Source organism: Eulemur rufifrons, chromosome 8, assembly GCF_041146395.1.
Source record: "Eulemur rufifrons isolate Redbay chromosome 8, OSU_ERuf_1, whole genome shotgun sequence".
NCBI lineage: Eukaryota > Metazoa > Chordata > Mammalia > Primates > Lemuridae > Eulemur > Eulemur rufifrons.
The window spans coordinates 79,551,493-79,573,633 of record NC_090990.1 but is presented as its reverse complement, the minus strand read 5'-3'; the positions used below and the strand labels follow the sequence as shown (position 1 = coordinate 79,573,633).

General features: G+C 33.6%; 1 protein-coding gene across 1 annotated transcript in view; it reads right to left on the bottom strand.

The window, feature by feature from the left end:
- Nucleotides 1-9,063: 9,063 nt before the first annotated feature.
- SLC35A3 (solute carrier family 35 member A3) overlaps nt 9,064-22,141 on the bottom strand; it is a 54,280-nt gene continuing 41,202 nt past the window's right edge. The window contains exons 6-9 of the mRNA XM_069478274.1: nt 19,359-19,530; nt 14,873-14,991; nt 13,070-13,203; nt 9,064-9,585 (exon numbers count right to left, since the gene is read on the bottom strand). Of these exons, the coding sequence (XP_069334375.1) occupies nt 9,495-9,585; nt 13,070-13,203; nt 14,873-14,991; nt 19,359-19,530 (516 nt within the window). The 3' untranslated portion in view covers nt 9,064-9,494. The remainder of the gene's footprint in view (nt 9,586-13,069; nt 13,204-14,872; nt 14,992-19,358; nt 19,531-22,141) is intronic.

Below are 22,141 nucleotides of genomic sequence, written 5' to 3'. Positions count from 1 at the left end.
AAAAAAAAAAAAAAAGGAATGGAGCAGAGAGATAGGCATGAGAGCGAGACTTTCTGAGTATACTTTTCATGTAAGTTTCAACTTTTGATATGTTCACTATGTGAGGTTTAAAAAAAGTTTCAACTTTTGAACCATATAAATGATTCATACATTCAAAAGTAGAATAAAAATTTTAAATTCTAAATTTGAATACAAACATGAACAAAGGAACCTAATTATATCACACTGATAACCAAGTACGTACAGAAAAGTGATTTCCATTAACTTTTGAACACATACTCTGACTAGTCGCCCTTAGTGCGCTATATTCCAAGGACAAAGAAAAATGCAAAGAAATCTTAAATTTTACTCAGTATGTTTACCATTAGTAATAATATTGGTATTGTGCTGAAACAAATATTATATAATTACACATATAAGTAAACAATGTTATGAGGAACCAAGATTTTCACTATAAGAGAAAAAAAGGCAAATATAAAATAAAAAAATTATGATGTTAAATTTTAATTGTAAATATTAATTTGAATTCATGATCTTTTAAAAATTGTATTTCCTAGCTCTGTCCACTGAAATGGCCAAGAAGGAATGACACCTCAGTAACAATGGATTCTAAATTCCATTCCCTGGCTACAAAGATTCCAACGAAAAAAATAAATTCCATTCCCTTTAAAAGGAATAGAACTCCTTGGAGAAATAGCTGGTTTGCTAGGTTTGGAATAAGATAAGTACAAGGTAAGCCTGGAAATCTTGTGCCTGGAGCAAAAACTAATGTGGCCATGTCTAAAAGACATAAGAACTAGCTTGTAGTGACTTCTACTGGCTACAAAGAACTGACTGACTGACTGATACATTGGATAATTTTTTAAAAATTCATGAAGACATAGTGATATTTGAAAAAAGAGGGGTATGGGGGAAAAGGAGAGAATATACTTTTTAAAAATTTATTTTAGTTATATGGATACATAGTAGTTGTATATAGAAAATATACTTTTTTAAGATAGAAGATTATAAATGTAGAAGACAATTTGAGAATTTTTTTTTTTTTTTTTTTTTTTTTGAGACAGAGTCTCACTCTGTTGCCCAGGCTAGAGTGAGTGCCGTGGCGTCAGCCTAGCTCACAGCAACCTCAAACTCCTGAGCTCAAGCGATCCTCCTGTCTCAGCCTCCCGAGTAGCTGGGACTACAGGCATGCGCCACCATGCCCGGCTAATTTTTTCTATATATATTTTTAGCTGTCCATATAATTTCTTTCTATTTTTAGTAGAGGTGGGGTCTCGCTCTTGCTCAGGCTGGTCTCGAACTCCTGAGCTCAAACGATCCGCCCACCTCGGCCTCCCAGAGTGCTAGGATTACAGGCGTGAGCCACCGCGCCCGGCCACAATTTGAGAATTTTTTTAAAAAAATTAATCACCATTTTGCACCCCACTGTAGGAAAAGATTCAGTCAAGAATCACTAATTGACGATGCTTAAGCCACTGAATGAAAGGCTGTTGGGAAACAGAATATTCCCATGGTGCTGAAACATTATTCCATAGATTACTAAGGGAAAAAAAAATAACTTTTACAATGAAGAGATCTGGTAGTCATCACCTTGACCAAATAATCGATTCCCAACATTAGTAATGAGACAATCTAGAATTATGTGCCTTTCAATATGATACAATATAAAATCTACATCATTTGTGAAATATTCTTACCAAAAACATTTAAGCTGAAGCTAATCAAACCTACAGACTTGACTTCCATTTAAAGGAAATGCGGAGAATAAAGGGAATAAAATTAAAGCACAAAGATCCAGAATAAGAGCCAAGTGACTTAGATTCTTCAAAAAGTCATATCATGAGGGAAAAAGCCACTGGGGTTGACGTTTTGAGTCTCTTGGTATTAAAAAAGTCTTGAGGAGTCGGGCAGGGAGAGGTCCTCTAGACTAAAAGAAACAATCAAATACAAAGCATGAATCTTGATTGTATCCTGGTTCCAAAATAAAAAAGCTGTTAAAAGTTATTTTTGAGACAATTGGAAATACAGTTGACTCTTCAACAATACAGATTTGAACTCCACAGGTCCCCACTTAGAGGTGGAATTTTTTCAAAAAAATGCAGATGAAAAATACCGTATTTATAAAACTGACTTTTCCTAGGCACTGTTTTATGATTTTGGGACTTACGCATGGGCCAATTTTAGCATGGAGAAGGGGTCTTGGAACCAATTCCCAGAGTATACTGAGGGACAACTGTAGTTGAATTTGAACTTAGATGATAATTTAAATTTTATTAGGTGTGATAATGGTATTGGGATTTAAAGGAAAATGTCCTTACTTTTAGGACATGCATGCTAAAGTATTTAGGGATAAAATGTATTGCTAGAGATAAAACTAGTGTGGCAAAATGTTAATGGTTGAATTTAGGTGATATACCATTCTTTCAATGTTTATGCATGGTGTAAAATGAAAAGCTGGAGAATATTTAAATTAAAAAAAAAGTTTTTTAACAATACCATCTCTGTGAGCTCATGGAGATAACCCATGAATTTTTTAAAGCTAAACTGGCACAATCTGTCATAGCATGATTAAAGCCATTAAAATGGCAATATTATAAAATCAAAGTATTCAAAACAAACAAAACTTGGCCTATGAGGAAAATGAACACAAATAATATAAAATGATGGAAATTTGAGGCATTATGTATATAACACCCAAAATAAGCTGCAAGTTTGGAATTACTAGAATCTATAGTAATACTATTGGAACAGTTAAAAAAAAAAACACGGGCTCATATCTTTCATGATTTTCTGCAATATTATCAATCACCCAGGAAATATTACCCCAACTTTCCCATATTTAGAAGACTCTTTGAAGCAGTATGTATAGTTTTAAAAAAGCACTTAACGTCATAATTTTGAAAGGCTGTATTTACTATCCAAGCAAAATAAAACATAATAAAACTTTAGCCTAAAGGAAAAAACTTAATAAACCCTCAATTATTAGAAATCATGTTTGCATATGCATTGTCTTTTAAAAGAGCAAACACATATTTTGTTAAAAATACACGTGTTGGCCGGGCGCGGTGGCTCACGCCTGTAATCCTAGCACTCTGGGAGGCCGAGGTGGGTGGATCGTTTGAGCTCAGGAGTTCGAGACCAGCCTGAGCAAGAGCGAGACCCCATCTCTACTAAAAATAGAAAGAAATTATATGGACAGCTAAAAATATATATAGAAAAAAATTAGCCGGGCATGGTGGTGCATGCCTGTAGTCCCAGCTACTCGGGAGGCTGAGACAGGAGGATCGCTTGAGCTCAGGAGTTTGAGGTTGCTGTGAGCTAGGCTGACGCCACGGCACTCACTCTAGCCTGGGCAACAGAGTGAGACTCTGTCTCAAAAAAAAAAAAAAAAAAAAAAAAAAATACACGTGTTATTTAGCACATTTAACTAAACCTCTTAAATATCTACAATTAAAGTACATTTTAAGAAGAGTGAATTTTCAGATAATTACCCTCAAACACTGTGATAATATTCATTATTCTTTTAAACCTTCAGTGAGTTCTACCTTAAAAAGGAGGAAAGTATATATCTAAGGTAAACTATGTATTTCCAAAAGACCATGTTATTTGTTTTAAATAAGTTCTTACTTCTAACATTTTAGAAATTCTAAATGAATAAATGAAAATAAGTGCAAAAATGAAAAACACCTGGTCCTTAGGTCTAATGGCGCGAAATGTGGACCTAACAATTAACAGTGAAGCCCTACTGTGAGCCAAAGTAACAAGTGGTGTCAGTTTTATTCTATTAGCTCTTCCATATAATGGTGATGGTAATGGCTAATTTAAAATTAAAATTGTATATTAATATACAATATAAATAAAAGGTTTATAAACCAATTTTTAAATTTGTTCTTTAAATTGTCAATAAAGTTGTCATTAAATACGAGAAATGAAAACTGACAATACTATGTTGTATATATATTAATAATATATGTGTTACTTAATACAGTATGGTTATAAGCATATTTTTTCTACTCTGGATTCATGTTATATTGAGAATCATTTGACAGAAATTCTAAAATTAAAATTGACAATGGACAATTAAAAGTCTCTATAAACAAGACTTGTCATTGCTTGTGTCATCCTCTTCAGGAGAATGTACAGAAATGAATGGTCACTGTGTAGTAAAGCATTTGGCCTAACCCAAAGAGAGTTCTGGCCTAAGTCTGTGGGAGGTCCCAGTGATGTTCATAGTTGAGCCCTTCAGACCACACCTGACAGTAAAAGCTAAGGAGATGGGATGACCTATGGTGAGCCAGCCCCTGGAATCTGATGTCAGCTAGATCTCCAGAAGGGGCTGGGGGTGGAGAGAGTACTACCATATGGGCAAAGAATCAATCAGCCATGCCAACTACTAAAGCCTCAGTAAAAATCTGGACACTGAAGCTTGAGCTCACATTCAAGTGAGCTTCCCTGAATGGCAATACTTGGGGGTTATTGTCACATATCATGGCCAGGAGTAGGTAACACCATCTATGACTATAGGGAGAAGACACTGGAAGCCTAGTTTGGACCCCTCCTAATCTCTGCCTTGCGTATCTCCTTCTTTGGCTGGTTTTAATTTGTATTTCATTTCCCTGTAATGAATGTGACTGTGAGTATATTAGCTTTCAGTTCTTACTGAGGGTAGACTTGGGAAACTCCTGAATTTGCAGTCATCCAGACACTCTCAACTACACTAGAAACTCAAATGTTTGGTAACTGAAGGCAATTTATTTCTTCCTTGCTATTTTCTTTTCTGGAGTATATCATCAGTCTTGCCTTAAAGGAATTCTCTTTTTTAAGAACAGTGAGAAAGACCAGTCTGATCACTAATGCTGGTCACTATCTGACTCTGTTGAAAGGCGGTAGTATCTGTAAAATTTAGATTATAAAATACATTTGCATGGCATTGGGATTTAAGGATTGAGATATATTTTCAACAAAAGAAATACTCTAATACAAAAAGAACATTAAAGGTTTTCAGTTAGTGCTTCTTATGAGAAATTGCCAAAGAAAAATATAGGTTTTTTAAATGCTGGTACTTTAGTAGGGTTTTTATTGTTGTTGTTTTGTTTTTTTTGAGACAGGATCTTGCTCTGTGGTCCAGCTAGAGTGCAGTGGCATCATCATAGCTCAATGCAACCTCAAACCATTGCAACCTCAAACTCCTGGTCTCAAGTGATCCTTCTGCCTCAGCCTCCTGAGTCGCTGAGACTACAGGTGTGTGTCACCATCCGCAGCTAATTTTTTTTTTCTGTTTTTTGTAGAAACAGGGTCTCACTCTAGCCTAGGCTAATCTCAAACTCCTGAGCTAGGCCTTAGTGAACTTTTAAAAGAAAACATTTTGTGTAAGGTTATTTCAATAGTTGACATAGGAATAAAATCCTGTATGTTGCTTATCACATTTGATCTCTATGCATTGAATTGGTAGTCACAATTGAAGCAATTATTAATATATTCAAGTTATGAAAAAATTACTATAATTACTTAACCCTGAGGCTAGCAAACAGATATTTTATTTAAAACAAAAAACTTTTAGGCTGTTATCATCATACAAGAAATTCTAACTGGTTTAAATAAAGCTAGTCTTTCATGCAAGAGCATAGGATAAAGAAAAGGAAGAAAGATCACATGTGATAAAGTTAACTAGAGAGGTAGGGAAAAGATCAGCAATTCACTTTTGATAAATAAAGAGAGAAAACTAATTCATGGGTTAAGTCATGACAGGTAAATAAGGAAACAAGAAAAAATCTATGTAAAGAAAATAATCTATTTCAACAAATCTATTAAATAGGTAATAACTGGATACCCAAAAAATGACAAGAGAAATTTATCAATTAAAAAGCCATTTAACAAAAGACCATTTTATACATTCCTTTGAATTATGTCTATAAAAAATTTAAATATACAAATCACATTCCCAAATCCAAAAGAATCTTTAAAAAAATGAAATACATACATAGACAAATTCAGGATCCAAGTCATTTAAAAAATATTTTAAAAATCACAGTAAATTATATCTTGTAATAAGAAACAAAACAACAAAATGACAGTTTTACACAATTGTTAAAATTTCAAAAATCTCAATGATGGAGCAATGGTGCCACCATTTATTTAAATAAGTACTGTTTGTTCATTAATGCTTTTACAATATACCTATTTTAATTTTGTTAGATAATGGATTTAAAGATCAAATCTTGAAACAATCAAAAAAATAGAATTATAGTTATTCTTTAAACATTCTAATTTTGCCCATGTGTCTAAAGTTGTGAATTACAGAAATATTCTCCAGAAAAGTCAGGTATTTGGTAAAGCAAGGCACATAGGACCAGATTTTGATAAAGGTGCTCTTTGTTTGCTCCTTTGACTATTTTAAATATCCTGGAGATTCTACAGATGACTTTCAATATAGCACAAATAACTTTTATAAACCTTTTATGTAAAGCATACACCCATAGTAATTAAATATTACAACACTGAATGTGTAAATAAAATGAGTGATGCTAAACCCTGTTTTAAAAAAGTCAGTTGAATGACTATGCAATGACATTTTAAAAGTCCAATAATTTGATATGTAAGAATAGTATTACAGTAAGTGTACAGAGCACAAAGTCAATTCGTTTCCTTTCAGATTCTATCTGCTTAGAACCTAGTTTAAATATCAAACTACCTTTCCTTCTATGAAATTCTGTGACATTCAATATAAATTGATGTAAACATTTAAGTTTTGCATCTCTAAACTATATATTCCACCATAAAAGTAACCTACAACTTCTCTAAAATCACTTATTAAAGAATTGATAATATTACTGTATTGAAACATCTACCTGTTGCATTTCTTTCCAAATACTATATTCTTAATTTTTAATAGAACTATCAATTGACACTCTTCTCCCATGAATTAACACATTTTCACATTGAACAAAGTAGTTGAGACATAATAAACTTTAAAAAGATAGGAATTTAAATAATCAAGGAGTCATTATAAAATCTTGATACAGTAAGGCCTCTGGAGGTCATGAAAACACACACCACACACGCAAGAAAATGGCATTATCTGTATATATGACATGATCTAGGACACAGATCAGTTTTAAATTTGATTATTTCTTTATCAATTAAAAACTAAACTACACAGCCGAATCTCTAATAAACATTTTCAAACCCACTAGAAAAGAAAAATATAAATTATGCCTGTCTAATAAAATTTGCTTTGAAAATATATTATAGACTATTTTGTCCATTTTTTCAACTCTTGATTACATTTTTGTAACTTTTGCTAGGAATCTTGAAAATTTTGTTATTTTGAACACCTGAGAATGTGTTATTACTGTAATTAATATGTCTAATATACAATAATTTACTTATAATTTTTTAAAATGTTAAAATAGAGGCAGACTAAACCTGAATTAACAATTGTGAACATACACTGCATTAATACATAAGTACCCAATCAACACTTCAATGTGAGCTGAACATAAATTGTTATATTTAGTCTTGAATTCCATGCATTTGTAGGATTTAGATTTCACTTAACAGTAGGTAATAAGATGTAAGTCTGAATATTGTTGCAGTCTAAAAACACCACACTCAAAATGTGGTAAAGTTATTAAACAAATACTATAAAAGGTGTTTATTGAAAATTCTAAGTCAAGCATCCAGAAAGTTTGCTCGGAATCACTAGCAAATTTATTTTAAATATTTTGTAATTTTAAACCTTTTAAACTCTGGATGGAATTGATCAGGCCTACAATCTATAGACTATATTTGCAGTAGCATGGTAACACTGCCGCTTTACATTAGCCAAGAGTACCCAACAATGTGTAACATAGTATTTTTGAGCCAAATTCTGTTTAACAAAGTCCATTAGAACTATAGAAAAATATTTATTTTTTACAGTTTTTATATCTGTTAGAACAGACTTTTAAAAATATATACAATATAAATGAAAAAAATAAAGTAAAATACTTCTTATACTCAATAAGCAATTCTGCCTATAGTCAATAATTAAATTAAACCTATATTCCAATCATAGAAAGCATTTTTGTCCACCAAGTCATCTTACCATTTCTAATATATTCTCTCTCTCTTAAACCAACTTATTAAATAACTCATATAATTTGCATCCTCAGCTCCAGTGTTAATCAAAAAGGAAAAATCCCCACTGTTTTTAAGCAAAATGGTGGCTCCTTCCCAGCAGCTCTTGTGGGGACACAGAAAAGGAACTCAGAATTTGGCTAACTCTCTTAGGAGATCAGAGTATTCCTGGAACAGTGGATTTATGAGAAGCCTAAAAAGTTCATCTAAGCAGCCTTGAATTTAAAGTTATAGTGCTATTTAAAATAATGTAATATGGCAATCTGGAATGTCTCCAAGAAAAGTCATTTTGGTCTCAGTCCACTGACATCTGTACTACTATTTGGTGGTTGTTTTTATCAACAGTTACAGATTAAAGGAAGTTTTTACAGATCAATGAGTAAAATATTCATTTAAAAACTTTCTAGTTGTATACAATATATGCTTGATAGTTCAAAATTCTCCAAATGGAGATATTAGACAATAATTTATTTTAAATTATTAAATGCCTATGTAATCCCTTTAAATTACTTTTAAAAGTTTAATGGCAATTAACACATACACAAATTTAAAGTAATATTAAGGATTTATCTGATTTATAGAAAAGAAATGCAATTATGAGATTAAGGGCAAAACTCCATTAATGTAAAAGTCACTGGCTACTATCTAGCACAGGAGCAACTGGATTGCTTTCAGCAGTCTTGAGACACTAAAAGATCTTAAAATGTATATGGAGAAATAGATGTGTATATCTCTACTTTAAATTTAAATATGAATTTTGTTCTTTGACAAATCAGACCCAGAATATTACTTTATCGATTTTTATGTAATAGAACAAAAAACATTTAGCAATCCTTTATTCAGTAAACTTTTGTATAAATATAAAAATCTCAGATATGTGAAAATGTTTTTTCAAATCATACTTCTATTTTTTCACAGATTTATAGGTAATTATTATTTCAAACTTTGAATATTCCATGTGATTTGACATATCTATACAGAAAGAGTAGGATAAAACATTTGATAAGATTAAATAGATCTATTTGCAAAAATTGATATCTGACATTTGTTGTGTGCTCTTGCAAAGAGTGCATAGGACATTTCTGTAGCAATCAAAAAGTTAAAATCTTTTTAAACTCAGATTTCAAATTTACTCTAATATTTCTTCTAAGTCTAACCCCTGGAAATAGTTTCAAGTTTTAATTTCTAGATGCCATGTGTTTTGTTACATATATACATATTTTAGCCTTAAACTTTTAAATTTTAAACCATTTGAATAATACGGTCAGATTCAGCATGATGATATCTTCACAAAATCTGTAGAAGTCCTCTGTGCAAGATTAATGTCGAGATTCCTAGTGCACCATCGTGAAAAACCAGTTAAAGATAGTATATGACTATGCTTTAGTGAGATTTCCTGTAGGTTTGGGATCGTAACCGTATAAAAAAGTAGCTGTTATTACAAGGATGGCTCCAAGGAAAAAGACACTAAATAAGATGAAGAAAAAATAAAAAAGAGAAAATCAGATTAAAAGCAAAACAAGTTCCTTCTATTTCTTTACTATAAAAACAATCATAATTCGGGCAAAAATATTCTAGTAATATGGCTAACAAACGTTGAGTACTTACTAAAACCCAAGTATTCAGCTAAGCCCTTTACATGTATTATCTCATTGAGTTCTGACAGCAATCCTATGAAGATGTATAGTATTATCTTGTTTTTACACATGAAGAAACAGGTTTAAGTAGCTTGTGTAAATCCCATAACTTTAAGTGAAAAATTGGATTCAAATCCAGTATGTCTGACTCTAGAGTCTGCACTCTTAACCATTACAATATATTGTCTTCCCAAAACAAATGTTTTAAATGCTGTATTTTACCTTAATATGCATTTTGCATGCAATACATTCAATAATAAAAGGTCTTAATTCTTTTTTTTTTTTTTTTTGCCCCTTAATTTTTTAAATATCTCAAATTATAAAAGGAAAATTTCGGCCAGGCATGGTGGCTCATGCCTGTAATCCTAGCACTCTGGGAGGCCGAGGTGGGCGGATCGTTTGAGCTCAGGAGTTCGAGACCAGCCTGAGCAAGAGCGAGACCCCATCTCTGCTAAAAATAGAAAGAAATTATATGGACAGCTAAATATATATATAGAAAAAATTAGCCGGGCATGGTGGTGCATGCCTGTAGTCCCAACTACTCGGGAGGCTGAGACAGCAGGATCCCTTGAGCTCAGGAGTTTGAGGTTGCTAGGAGTTGAGCTAGGCTGACGCCACGGCACTCACTCTAGCCTGGGCAACAAAGTGAGACTCTGTCTCAAAAAAAAAAAAAAAAAAAAAAAGGAAAATTTCATTCTTCCAGGTCAAGCCAAGGTAAAGTCAGCTTAAAACCCAAGGTAATAAGCAGCAAATCTCAGGACTGATTTTTACAGGATGCTTTACAAAAGGAAGTTGCATTAAATGAAGGAAATTCTTGGCTTCTTTATTCTACCTATCTGTAGATATAATCTATGCTACTATAAACTGAAAATGAACTTAGACTGGATGTAAACCAGAATAGCAATCTTAATTTTTTAATACGTACGTTTTTAAAAATGCTGTTACAGAGATATGAATTGGTCTTGGTTTTAAAGTTCTACTAACAGCTCAAAGTCACTCTCCTGATTCAGAAATTTTTTTTTTTTTTGTTCTATAAAGATCACTAATCCTTACTATGACATAAAAGGCCCTTCATAATATGGTCCCTAACCTCATACCCCCTTATTTCACCCTACCCAATCTACAATTCAGACACTCTACTCGGTACTTGTTTATTCCATGAATCATTCAAAAATTTAAAGTTAATTGCCTTAGTCTTATATGAGGTTTAAATTTTTTTTAAAAGTATGCCTTTTTAAGTATGCCCTAAAAGTCTACAAATTCAAAACATTCTCAAATGACATTAAAGCACAAGATTTCCTCATCTAATGAACAGAAATAAAGCATCAAGACATAGGTGTTATAATCATTGTTAAGCTAGTCTCACAAGCTAAGTGATTCATTCCCACACCAAGCTGAAAACAGAAATACTTTAAAATTTTGTCTCATAAAAATTACAGATCTCAACATGCATGTCCCAGACCTATTGTGCAGGTTGCCAGAAAAGAATTAAAACCATAAATGTTCAATACGGAAATAGAAAAAGCATATATATTCCTACTGCCAAATTCCATCCATAATCCTATTTCACTAACTTTCAAAAACACAAATGAATTTTCACTAGCTGTGTTAAAATTTTAAGATCTTGAACATTCACTCAGCAAACATACTGAGTACCCATTATGTGCCAAGCACCGGTCCTGCTTATTTACCAGATGGTGATAAGTCTTCTGAAGAAAGGAGGAAAGAGAAGGTTGGAATGGAGGGGGTACTCTTTTATTTAGGGTGATCTCTTGGTAAAGTGATACTTGAGCCAAGACCTGAGGAAGTAAGGCGATATACCATGGGAATATGTAGGAGATGAGTATTCCAAGAAGATAAAAGGGCAAATCAAATAGGCCATTGAGCAATGACAAATTTTGAGTGAGATCAAAAGCAATAAGAAGGTTTCTGAGCAAAGGTACTACTGAGGTAATATGATATGATTTACACTGAAAAAGAATCATTCTGGTTGCTGAATAGAGAAGACTAGGGGTACAGGGCAAGAGAAGAAGCAAGGAGACAAGTCAGGAAACTAGTCCCTTAATCCAGATAAGAATGAGGTGGCTTGGACCAGGGTAGTGGCAGTAGAGGTTGTGAGAAATGGTCAAATTCAGGAGATATTAAAAAGGAAGAGCTAACAGGTCGTCTCTGGATTATTAATAGAATGACATATGAGAGAAAGATAAAGGCAGGCTGATGACCTTACTTCTTACCTCACTCAGAAAATAAAGAACTTCCAAACACCATAACCTTCTCTTACAAATCTATCTATATCTCTATCTATACTGGGTTACTATGGATAAACTGTATTCCTATCTAAACCAAGGAGGATTTTGACCTAAACAACTGTAAGAATGAAGATGCTGCCATTTACTGAAATGACAAAAACAACTAGGAATAGGCCATGAGTTACCTAGTAGACAGAGTGAAAATGTTGAATAGGCAATTGGATATGCAAGCCTGGAATTCAAATTTAAAGAAGAATTGTTAGCATATAGATGATATTTAAAGCCATGAGAATAGAGATCACCTAAGAGAATGAGTACAGATAAAAGATCTTTGGGACATTCTAAAATTTAGAGGTTAAAAAAATCAGGAGGGGAGTGAAGTTGGAGGAAGACCAAGAATGGTGTCCTGGAAGCAATTAAAATAATATAATCCCATTAGTCTGGGATTATAAATCAATAATTGTACCAGAAAAAAGCACCTTCAATACCATCTGTAATGGGTATTCATTACACTCAATTCCTCCTGACTCTTTCTCCTCCCTTGGCATTGATAACACTACAAGGTCTTGGGTCTCCTGTCTTACCTATCACTCCTTTGCAATTCCTTTCCAAACTGCTCTTCCTCCTGCTATCACCTAATTGAACTTTCTCATGAACTACCTTCCCTATATAAACTATCTTCTTCAAGAATGTCATCTACCATCCTGGCTTTAATTCTGTAAATTCTGTATTAAAAATGTCATTATATGACTCATTTTATGATTTTATATGACTTATTAACTTTTTATATGACTTTTTACTTTAGGGGAAAAACATTCAGTTCTATTAGAAAAATTCTGGTCAGCCAAATTTGTATAAAAAAACTTTCCAGGGGAAGGTTATCTTTCACACGTTTAGCGTGAAATCTTTTTAAAAAGACAGTTAAATGGATTTTTAAATTACATTTCAATGATTCTTCAAAAGTTGTAATAGAACAAAATTTGTCACATCACCTTATGAAGAACTCTTATTTTTCTATTCTTATTTTCTCTTGGGGATTTAAAGAAATAGAAAAGAATATTTTACCTGGTTGGCACAAAATCTTGTAGCCAAAAATAAGATATCAGTGTTGATAATATTATGGATAAAGAGGTTGCAAATCCTTTTAAAATATTATCCGCATACTTAATAACAGCAGCTATTACAAGGCCTCCAAGTGCCTGCAGAAGTTTTAAAAGATTATTTTTAAAAACAAATATAAAATTGCTTTTCAAAACAATGTTACTATCAATGAAGCTTTAGATTTTTCTATAAATTCAATCCCATTATATTAAGTGATTTATATTAACATCTCTTATAACCAATAGACTTCTAGGTTTTGTTCAGTAGCCCTCCTTTTTTTTCCTACATGGTTATTTATCATGCCTATCAATAGCCCTCTTATTTCAAAGGGCATCTAATAAAGTAACTACTAGAGCAATCTGAAGTTTATTATAATGGTGTGTGACCATATTATAAATAAAACATCTATCTTCATCCAATTTAGTAATTAAACGTCACTTGTTTAGACAAATGTGGGAAGATTAGTCACTCAGAATAGTGAAATATTTTTACTTTTGAATAAAAATAAAGTAACTGAAAAGTTATTTTGCTAGCCTTTCAATATCCTCCTAACTTGGCTTTCTTTCTCTAGTTTCCCCCCAATCTAATCCACCTCTCAACTGCTGTCAGATTACTCTTCCTAAAGCACAGTTTTAATTGTGCTACTTTAAGAATGTAGAAGGAACTTTCTACCTAATCCCTTTCAAATTCCAAATTGTAGCTACTTAAATAATGAGGTTTTACTATACTACATAGTTTTGCTTTCTGCCAAACACTATTTATCAGTTTCCAAATCTGGGTTACCTACCTAAACAACTTTCACTGTACCTCTTCTATGATGGAAGCTTTATTTAGAGAAAGTCATGAATTATGCCAACTGAGCTTACTATAAATTAATGTTTGGGTCCCAGTATTTCTTGGCAATGTTGTCATTCATGTTTATTCTCTGTTGACTTCCTCATACCAGTTACACCAAACCTTTTTTATTTTGCTCATGTCTTCAGTCCCTTCTTAAGGGAAAATGGCTTCCTATCTTTGCTAGGATAAAACAGATTATACATAAACTCTCCTAACTTACTTTATCTGCACTTCTAATTTTCTCTCAAATATTTATTTTTTCAAATTTTCACTTATCCTTTTCTCCTATCTTAAAAATAGAAGTATCCTTTGTGCTTCTAAAACACCAGTATCCTTTGCCACCTTCACCTATCCTCTGGAACCTGCTCCTTAGGCTTCAAGAATCTCTAGGAGAATAGAAAAAGGCTCTGAGGGCAGTTACTTATATCTTCATTTTATATTCTCTAGAATACTCAAGTATTTTCTGAAGATGAAATGAATTACTCAACCCATAATTTCAAATTCATATAAACTGAAGTAATTTGACAGGAATAGTCCAAAATGTAACTACAATATGAGGCTATCAACTGTCATAGAATTAAATATCTAAGTCTGCTTGTTGGGTCTTAATGGCTGACTGCAGATTTTCCGTACAATGAAAGGAGTTTAGAAAAATCAAAAGTTATATTTGCCCTCGGTTTCAAATATTTTATTCTTAAACTTGTATTTTTATTATGTTCAACTTAAATACCACAAAGACTTAAGACCCCTTTCAAAATAAGTTTTCATTAGGGCATTAAGACCAGTTCTATTTTGAACTTCCCTAAATAAACTAGATACAATGAGAACATTAACAGGAGGGATCTTTTTCCCTCACATCAGTAGCTACTTTGATTCTCTTTATTAAAATAAAGTTTATTAGCATTAAATATAAGACTGTAAAAGCTTTACCTGGAGAACAACTACTATCCAGGTCAGTCGGTTATATCCCTGAAAAAATCCATTCTTTGATACCAGTTCTCCATCATAAATGTATACACCCATTAATCCAAATATACTCCCAAAGAAACCTAAAAAAAAAAAAAAAATGTAAAATCTACATCAGATGTCAGCTTGCTTGAAGAGATTTTTTTCCATTGACATTCCAAATAATTTTATACATAACTTTTTCTTTTTGATAAAATTTGACTACTTTTTAAAATTATTACTTGGTTTCTATAAACTTACCAATAAAAGTATATTTACTACTATATTATGACTATAAGACAAAGACATAAGAATATAAAAAGACAATGATATAGAATATGAAAAACAACAGAGATTATCAACTTCGGAGCACTAAAAAATATAATGCATAAATTACATGATCCCAAAGCTCAAATATTTGTAAAATGCTTGATTTTGGCATATGTCATTATATCTTGTATCTTCCTGTTGCTAGGTCCAGATTTTCATATATTTGTATTCATACATGCAAATATAAAAGCTCAGACGTTTGACATAGTATTTTTCCTTACTAAGAAGTTTTTCAAGTACCATAATATCCAAAAAATCAGGGCTAAGACACAGTCCATAGACAACATCAGATTCTGTGTTACTGAAATCTGACGGTTAGGGAAAGTCAATTCAGTGAGAGCAGAAACTATGTCTTCACTGCTGAATCTCTCACCTCTACAACATAGATTATCACATGACTACTGGACCTAAGAGATTTCTGGGAGTACTGGTAGGCTATAAATAAAGAAATGCGTGCCTATTTCTTTAGAAATATACTCCATAAGTATACTCCAGAAAAAACTACCATAAGAGGCCACCTCTTATGGGTAGTCTTTGAAATACATGTAGTCAAAGAATGCAGGGGTAAAGTGATTTAAAAAAAATAAAGCCATAACTAATCAATGTATTCCATGATGGAAAGGAACTGAAAAGGATGTGAATGCTCTAAAGTTTCATTTACTCCAGCTCTATTCTTAATCCTTTTGTAATTATATGCCAGATTAATGCTGGCATATAATTATAAAAACATTCCTGAGGATATTAAATTTTTTTAATTTATAAAAGTAATACTTGATAATTACTTAAAAAGGTATACAGAAGGATACATACATGTCGTACGTGTCAGTATGAATAGACCCACTGCATTGTAACAATGGCTTAATATTCTCTTGTACAGCTGATAGTAATAGCAAATACATATGTAATATCCTGTGTCAGACATTATTCTAAGTGCTTTATGTATGTTAACTCACTACAACTCCAGGAGGTAGATATTTTAAAGCCCATTTTATAGATGAAGAAACCGAAGCACAGAGAGGTTAAATAACTTGCCTGAGCTCACACTATTGGTAAGTAATAGACTCAAGATTTGAAGCCAGGTGGTATGGCTCTTGAGTCCATGATCTTAACCACTACACTGTTTAATTATATAGATAATTTATGTAGCCAGTCTTCTATATATTTTATATTTTTTTACAATTGTAACCGATGTGGAAATAATACCCTTGGACATCTATCTTTGTGCTCTTGTAGGATAAGTTATTATTCAGACCTGGAATTCTTACATCAAAGCCTACATTTATATAAATTTTGGTCAACGTTCCCAAATTGGGATCCAACAAGGTTATATCAATCTATATTCCTAGCAACAACAGGTAATAGTTACTGTTTCTCCACTCTCTGGCTAAAATTGGATCTTATCAATTTGTTAATCTTTAGTATAATTTGATGATTGAAAAATATTATGTTGTTTTTATTTCTGTTTTTGTGATTTCAAGTTGTCTATCACTTATTTAAGTAATCTTTCAAAACTAAGTCAGCTTACCATTTTTTCTGTGAGCATTCTGTCATGAGGTCACCAAAGAAGAAATCCATAAAGCACCACAGAATCATGAATTCTGACTTGTCTTCCACTTTTATTTTATAATTCAAGAAAATTTTAGGCGACTCACATAAACCTTAGATTTTTTTTCTGATATTTGCATCTTTATATAAATAGCTGACATTTATTAGTTTTTACTATTTGTAAGTCACCTTATTCTAAACATTTTAAATATATTAACCTCATTAATCTTTGTGGTAACATATGAGGTAGTACTATAATTAAGTAAATTCTATAGATGAGGAAAGTAAAGCAGAAAAAGATTAAGTAACTTCCTTAAGGTCACATAAGTGGTAAATGATGAAATCAGGATTTGAGTAGTCTGACTTCAAAACCAAGTATTCTTTTTTTTTTTTTTTTGAGACGGAGTCTCACTCTGTTGCCCAGGCTAGAGTGAGTGCCGTGGCGTCAGCCTAGCTCACAGCAACCTCAAACTCCTGAGCTCAAGGGATCCCCTGTCTCAGCCTCCCGAGTAGCTGGGACTACAGGCATGCGCCACCATGCCCGGCTAATTTTTTCTATATATATTTTTAGCTGTCTATATAATTTCTTTCTATTTTTAGTAGAGATGGGGTCTCGCTCTTGCTCAGGCTGGTCTCGAACTCCTTAGCTCAAAGGATCCGCCCACCTCGGCCTCCCAGAGTGCTAGGATTACAGGCGTGAGCCACCGCGCCCGGCCAAAACCAAGTATTCTTAACTAGTCTGCTATAGATAACACTCTTTCTGAAATGGTGAATTAAACTGCTTAATATTTTTCAAGCCTGTGAACTTGCCTTCCACACAAACTAAAGAAGCTAATTCAATTTTGCTTTAAAAATATTTACGCTGAATGTTCTTAAGAAAAAAAAAACCTGATACATTTCTATAAATTTTGCAAAAAAACTTAAATCCTATGTGATAAAATGAAGGTTCAGTCTGTTTGTTATCACATTACTTGAAAGCAGCTGGGAGGATGGACTTTAATCAAATTTGGAAGGTCTGACTTAAAATACAGGCCAGGCCGGGCGTGTTGGCTCACGCCTGTAATCCTAGCACTCTGGGAGGCCGAGGTGGGCGGATCGTTTGAGCTCAGGAGTTTGAGACCAGCCTGAGCAAGAGCGAGACCCCATCTCTACTAAAAATAGAAAGAAATTATATGGACAGCTAAAAATCTATATAGAAAATTAGCCGGGCATGGTGGTGCATGCCTGTAGTCCCAGCTACTCGGGAGGCTGAGACAGGAGGATCGCTTGAGCCCAGGAGTTTGAGGTTGCTGTGAGCTAGGCTGACGCCACGGCACTCACTCTAGCCTGGGCAACAGAGTGAGACTCTGTCTCAAAAAAAAAAAAAAAAAAAAAAAAAATACAGGCCAATAGGAATACAGACAATGTACTGTGTATGGCCTGGCAGGGCCTGAATCACTGGTGGTCAAGAAAGACATGGTATACTGGAGCTACACTCCCTGGATTCAAATCCTGAGTCTATCATTAATCAGTAGTGTGAGCTTGGACAAGTTATTTAACCTCTGTGCTTCAGTTTCCTCATCTATAAAATGGTATATAAAAGTTAACATGGACAGAAAAAAAACAAACAGTGGTTTCAAAGGTAAACCCCAAAGTCACCAGGACAGAGGCTTAAATAGAATGTGTTGATTTGCAAATGAGCTGCTTCTCACATGGGCAGTTCTTTTGTTTTTGTTTTTACTTTTTGTAGAGATAGGTCTCAAGGTCTTTCCTTTGTTGCCCACGCTGGTCTCAAACTCCTGGGCTCAAGCCATCCTCCTACCTCAGCCTCCTGAACAGTTTGGACTAAAAGTACATGCCACCACTCCTGGCTAATTTTTCTATTTTTTGTAGAGACAGGGTCTCACTATATTGCCCAGGCTGGTCTCAAACTCCTGGCCTCAAGCAATCCTCCCATCTTGTTTTCCTAAAGTGCTCAGATTACAGGTCTGAGCCACCATGCCCAGCACATGGGCAGTTCTATGTAGCATCATCGGAAATGAATACATGCTGGGAATACTAAATGATGGAATCTTTGTATGAGGATTTCAATATTACAATGCTATAAATTTTAAATATCTGTTCAAAGGCTATACTTCAATATGTGGGACATTTTTTCTTTTAAACTATTTACTTTCGGTTAGAAAAATGGTGAGTATTTAAGAGCTAAGACATAACATTTTTAAATAAAAAGGCATATAAGATTTTAAAACAGAGGCAAAAAGTTCGTCATTTCAAACTTCTTCCATCTAAGTACCTTACTCCCCTTTTCCAGGAGTAAAATATGTAAGTTATTTGCACCTTCTGGGAAAGAAGAGGCAATGGAGGATAAAGTTACTAAGGCTCCAAATGGTGAGGACAGAAACAGGCTACACCTTCATGTCACAGACCTAAAATTTCAAATTCTTGAATAAGAGGCATTCATTTAACATACAATTTTTTTAAAAGACAAAAACATTGCCAGATATTTGGATCAACAGATTTATGCAAGGCTTATTTATGTAAAAACATTTGGAAATCTTTAAATTAACAATATAATCACTTTAAAAAATAATATTACAAAGCATTTAAAACTTACCAAGCTGAATGTTTCGTATCCATACTGATTGTTTTGTTTCTTTCAAGATTTTCTCAAAGTAAACTCCAGCAAAGCCACTTGAAAAACATGCTGTGAGAACTGCCATGAGTCCTACAAATTGAGAGCCAGCTGAAAGTTCCTTAGAATCAAGCTCTTGAGAATCTGAAGGCCACTAAATAAAAAGAAAATTGAAGTTGAATTCTTATAATACTTTACAAATTGCATATTAAGAGCCTATTCTTAGACTTTAAAATAAAAAGGTGACCAATATCATTCCTGGGAATTGCAGAGGAGAGCTTTTGAAAGAAAACCTTACAACCATTTGATTTTTTCCCCCACAGTGATATTACTATTACAATTTATAATTTTTAAGAAACCCTAAGAAACAACAAATATTTTACATTTCATTTCTTACAGAAACCAATCTATTACTTTGACATAATTCTTTAAAGTTTTAATTTATTGAAAAGCACCATTTCAAATATAGGTAGATGAAAGACTAAAAATCTCACATTCCCTCTGCTGCCTCAGCAAAAGCAGAGATCAACTGTAAAGAAATGTGGTAAATCAAGCATAATAAAGAGAAGCTGTTGGGAGGTGAACCCCAAACACTGTCAGGGAAAGACAGCCCATTAGAAAATAAAGGAAAACTCTGAGTACACTAGAAAGGAAATGTGTTGGAAGGGACTTGAGTCATCAGACCAGGCATGGGACCTTTTGTGTTAGACGATGGCTTGGATGATAATGACCTTTAATCTAATCAATTGATACCCTATACCTAGCTCAATTTTCTTTCACATCTATTCCCTTTCTCCTCTGCTTGATCTCCTACTACCTGGACTTAAACCTACTTTTCCTTCTGAAACTGTACTTTTCATGGCTACCAAAGACTTTTCAATTAATGTGTTAAATAGCTTTTAATAACAACATTGTCCACTCCCTATTCAGGTTGCCTTCACTGTACCACTGACACTACTGACTACTCATTCCTTGCCTCTTGGAACTACCTGCCCTTTTCCTTGGTCCTCTTCTCCCAATCTTGCACTACTGCACTACTCAATAGACTTCATCTGAGATGGAAATGTTCTATATCTTTGCTATCCAATAGGGTAACCACTATTCATATGTGGCTACTGAGCACGTGAAATGTAGGGAGTGTGACTAAGAAACTGAAATTTCAATTTTATTTAATTTTAATTAATTAAATTTAAATAGCCACACTTGACTGTGGTTACCCTATTGGACAGCATAACTCTACACCATAGTTATACCAATCCCCTCTAGCCTGGAGAGTTGATTCACAGAAGCACTGATTTCTCTTCTGAGCTCAAGTCCAAGATTTCTATTGCTGCTATCCAGAAGCTTGTTATCTCCTTAATGCTAATGTGAACAAAATTTACTCATCCCTGTCTAAAACAAACAGCTTTTGATGCCTTTATTTCTATTAAAAATCACAATTCAAACATAAATTTCCTTGGTCTCCATTCCCTATGATATTTATTAGTCTCAAACTCATACTGAGTGTTCCCTTGTAACCACTCTTACGTCACTACTCTGAGATATTCCAACCTACTAACTGGCCAGTTTAGGTCCCCATTATGCTCTCTATTTCTTTAGTCTTTCTCCCCACCAATCTGCCTTGCACGCCAACAGGATTCCTCTGATATGCCTGTCTCCCTTCCAAATCTCCAGTGAGGCCTCAAAGCCAAAAGCCATCAAGTCTAAGCTCCTACCTCAATACTGAAGACCACATATAAACTGGTACCAATCTGTATTTTCTAATTTCATCTTTTACCACATCTTTTGTCAATTCTTTGTTCCAATCAAATTTGATTACCATTCCTTAACTTATCTTGTGCTTATCCACAGCTGCACACCTGTGTTGTTTTTTTTTTAACCATCCTTTTGCTATAATGCTTTTTCTGGTGCTTCAGACCTACTGCAAGACAACAGTGAAAAAAGTTTTAAGGAGTTTTGATTCTGGCTCTGCCACTACTAGATCTGTGATCTTAAGCAACTTAGTTAACCTCTCTGAGTTTTAGTTCTTCTTCTATAAGTTGGGAAGAATAATATCTACCTTAAGCAGATATTACATGAGATAATACAGGAAAAGCACCGAATGGTGTGCCTGGCATATAAGTATGTAATAAGTATTCAACATGCAGATTTCATGATAACTATTATCTTTCAAAACCTAATTTAAATCCAACCTCCTTCCTGAAGGTTTCCCAAAAGTGATCTGTACTTACAGTGTATAAAATCAGTTGACAACTAATCATGTAAAAACAAATGTCATTTGTTTTTCCTGATCTTAAATTATGTTTAAATTTTGCTGATTAGGCACTAGAAATGGAAGGAGCAGTGAAATACAGCTGCTGCCTTCTATGAACTCAAGTTGTAGGGATAAAGCAGACACATAAACAAGCATTTAAGTATAAGTAACCTGAGGCCAGGTGCAGTAGGGAGGATTGCTTGAGCCCAGGAGTTTGGGGTTGCAGTTAGCTATGATGATGCCACTGTATTCTACCCAGGGCAACAGGGCAAGACTCTGTTTCAGAAAAACACCACTCCCCTGCAAATTATATATGTATATATATAAAACCCAAAATAGATATGTACAGGTACTATGGTAGCAGAGAAGAAGGGATAATACTAAGCCTGCAATGTTAGGAAGGTATTCTGGCAGAGGTAACACCTCCATTGAGTCTTAAAAAATGAGTAGGAGTTAGCCAGGGAGAAGTCATTGTAGGCACAAGAGGATGCATAAATATACAGATGGGTAA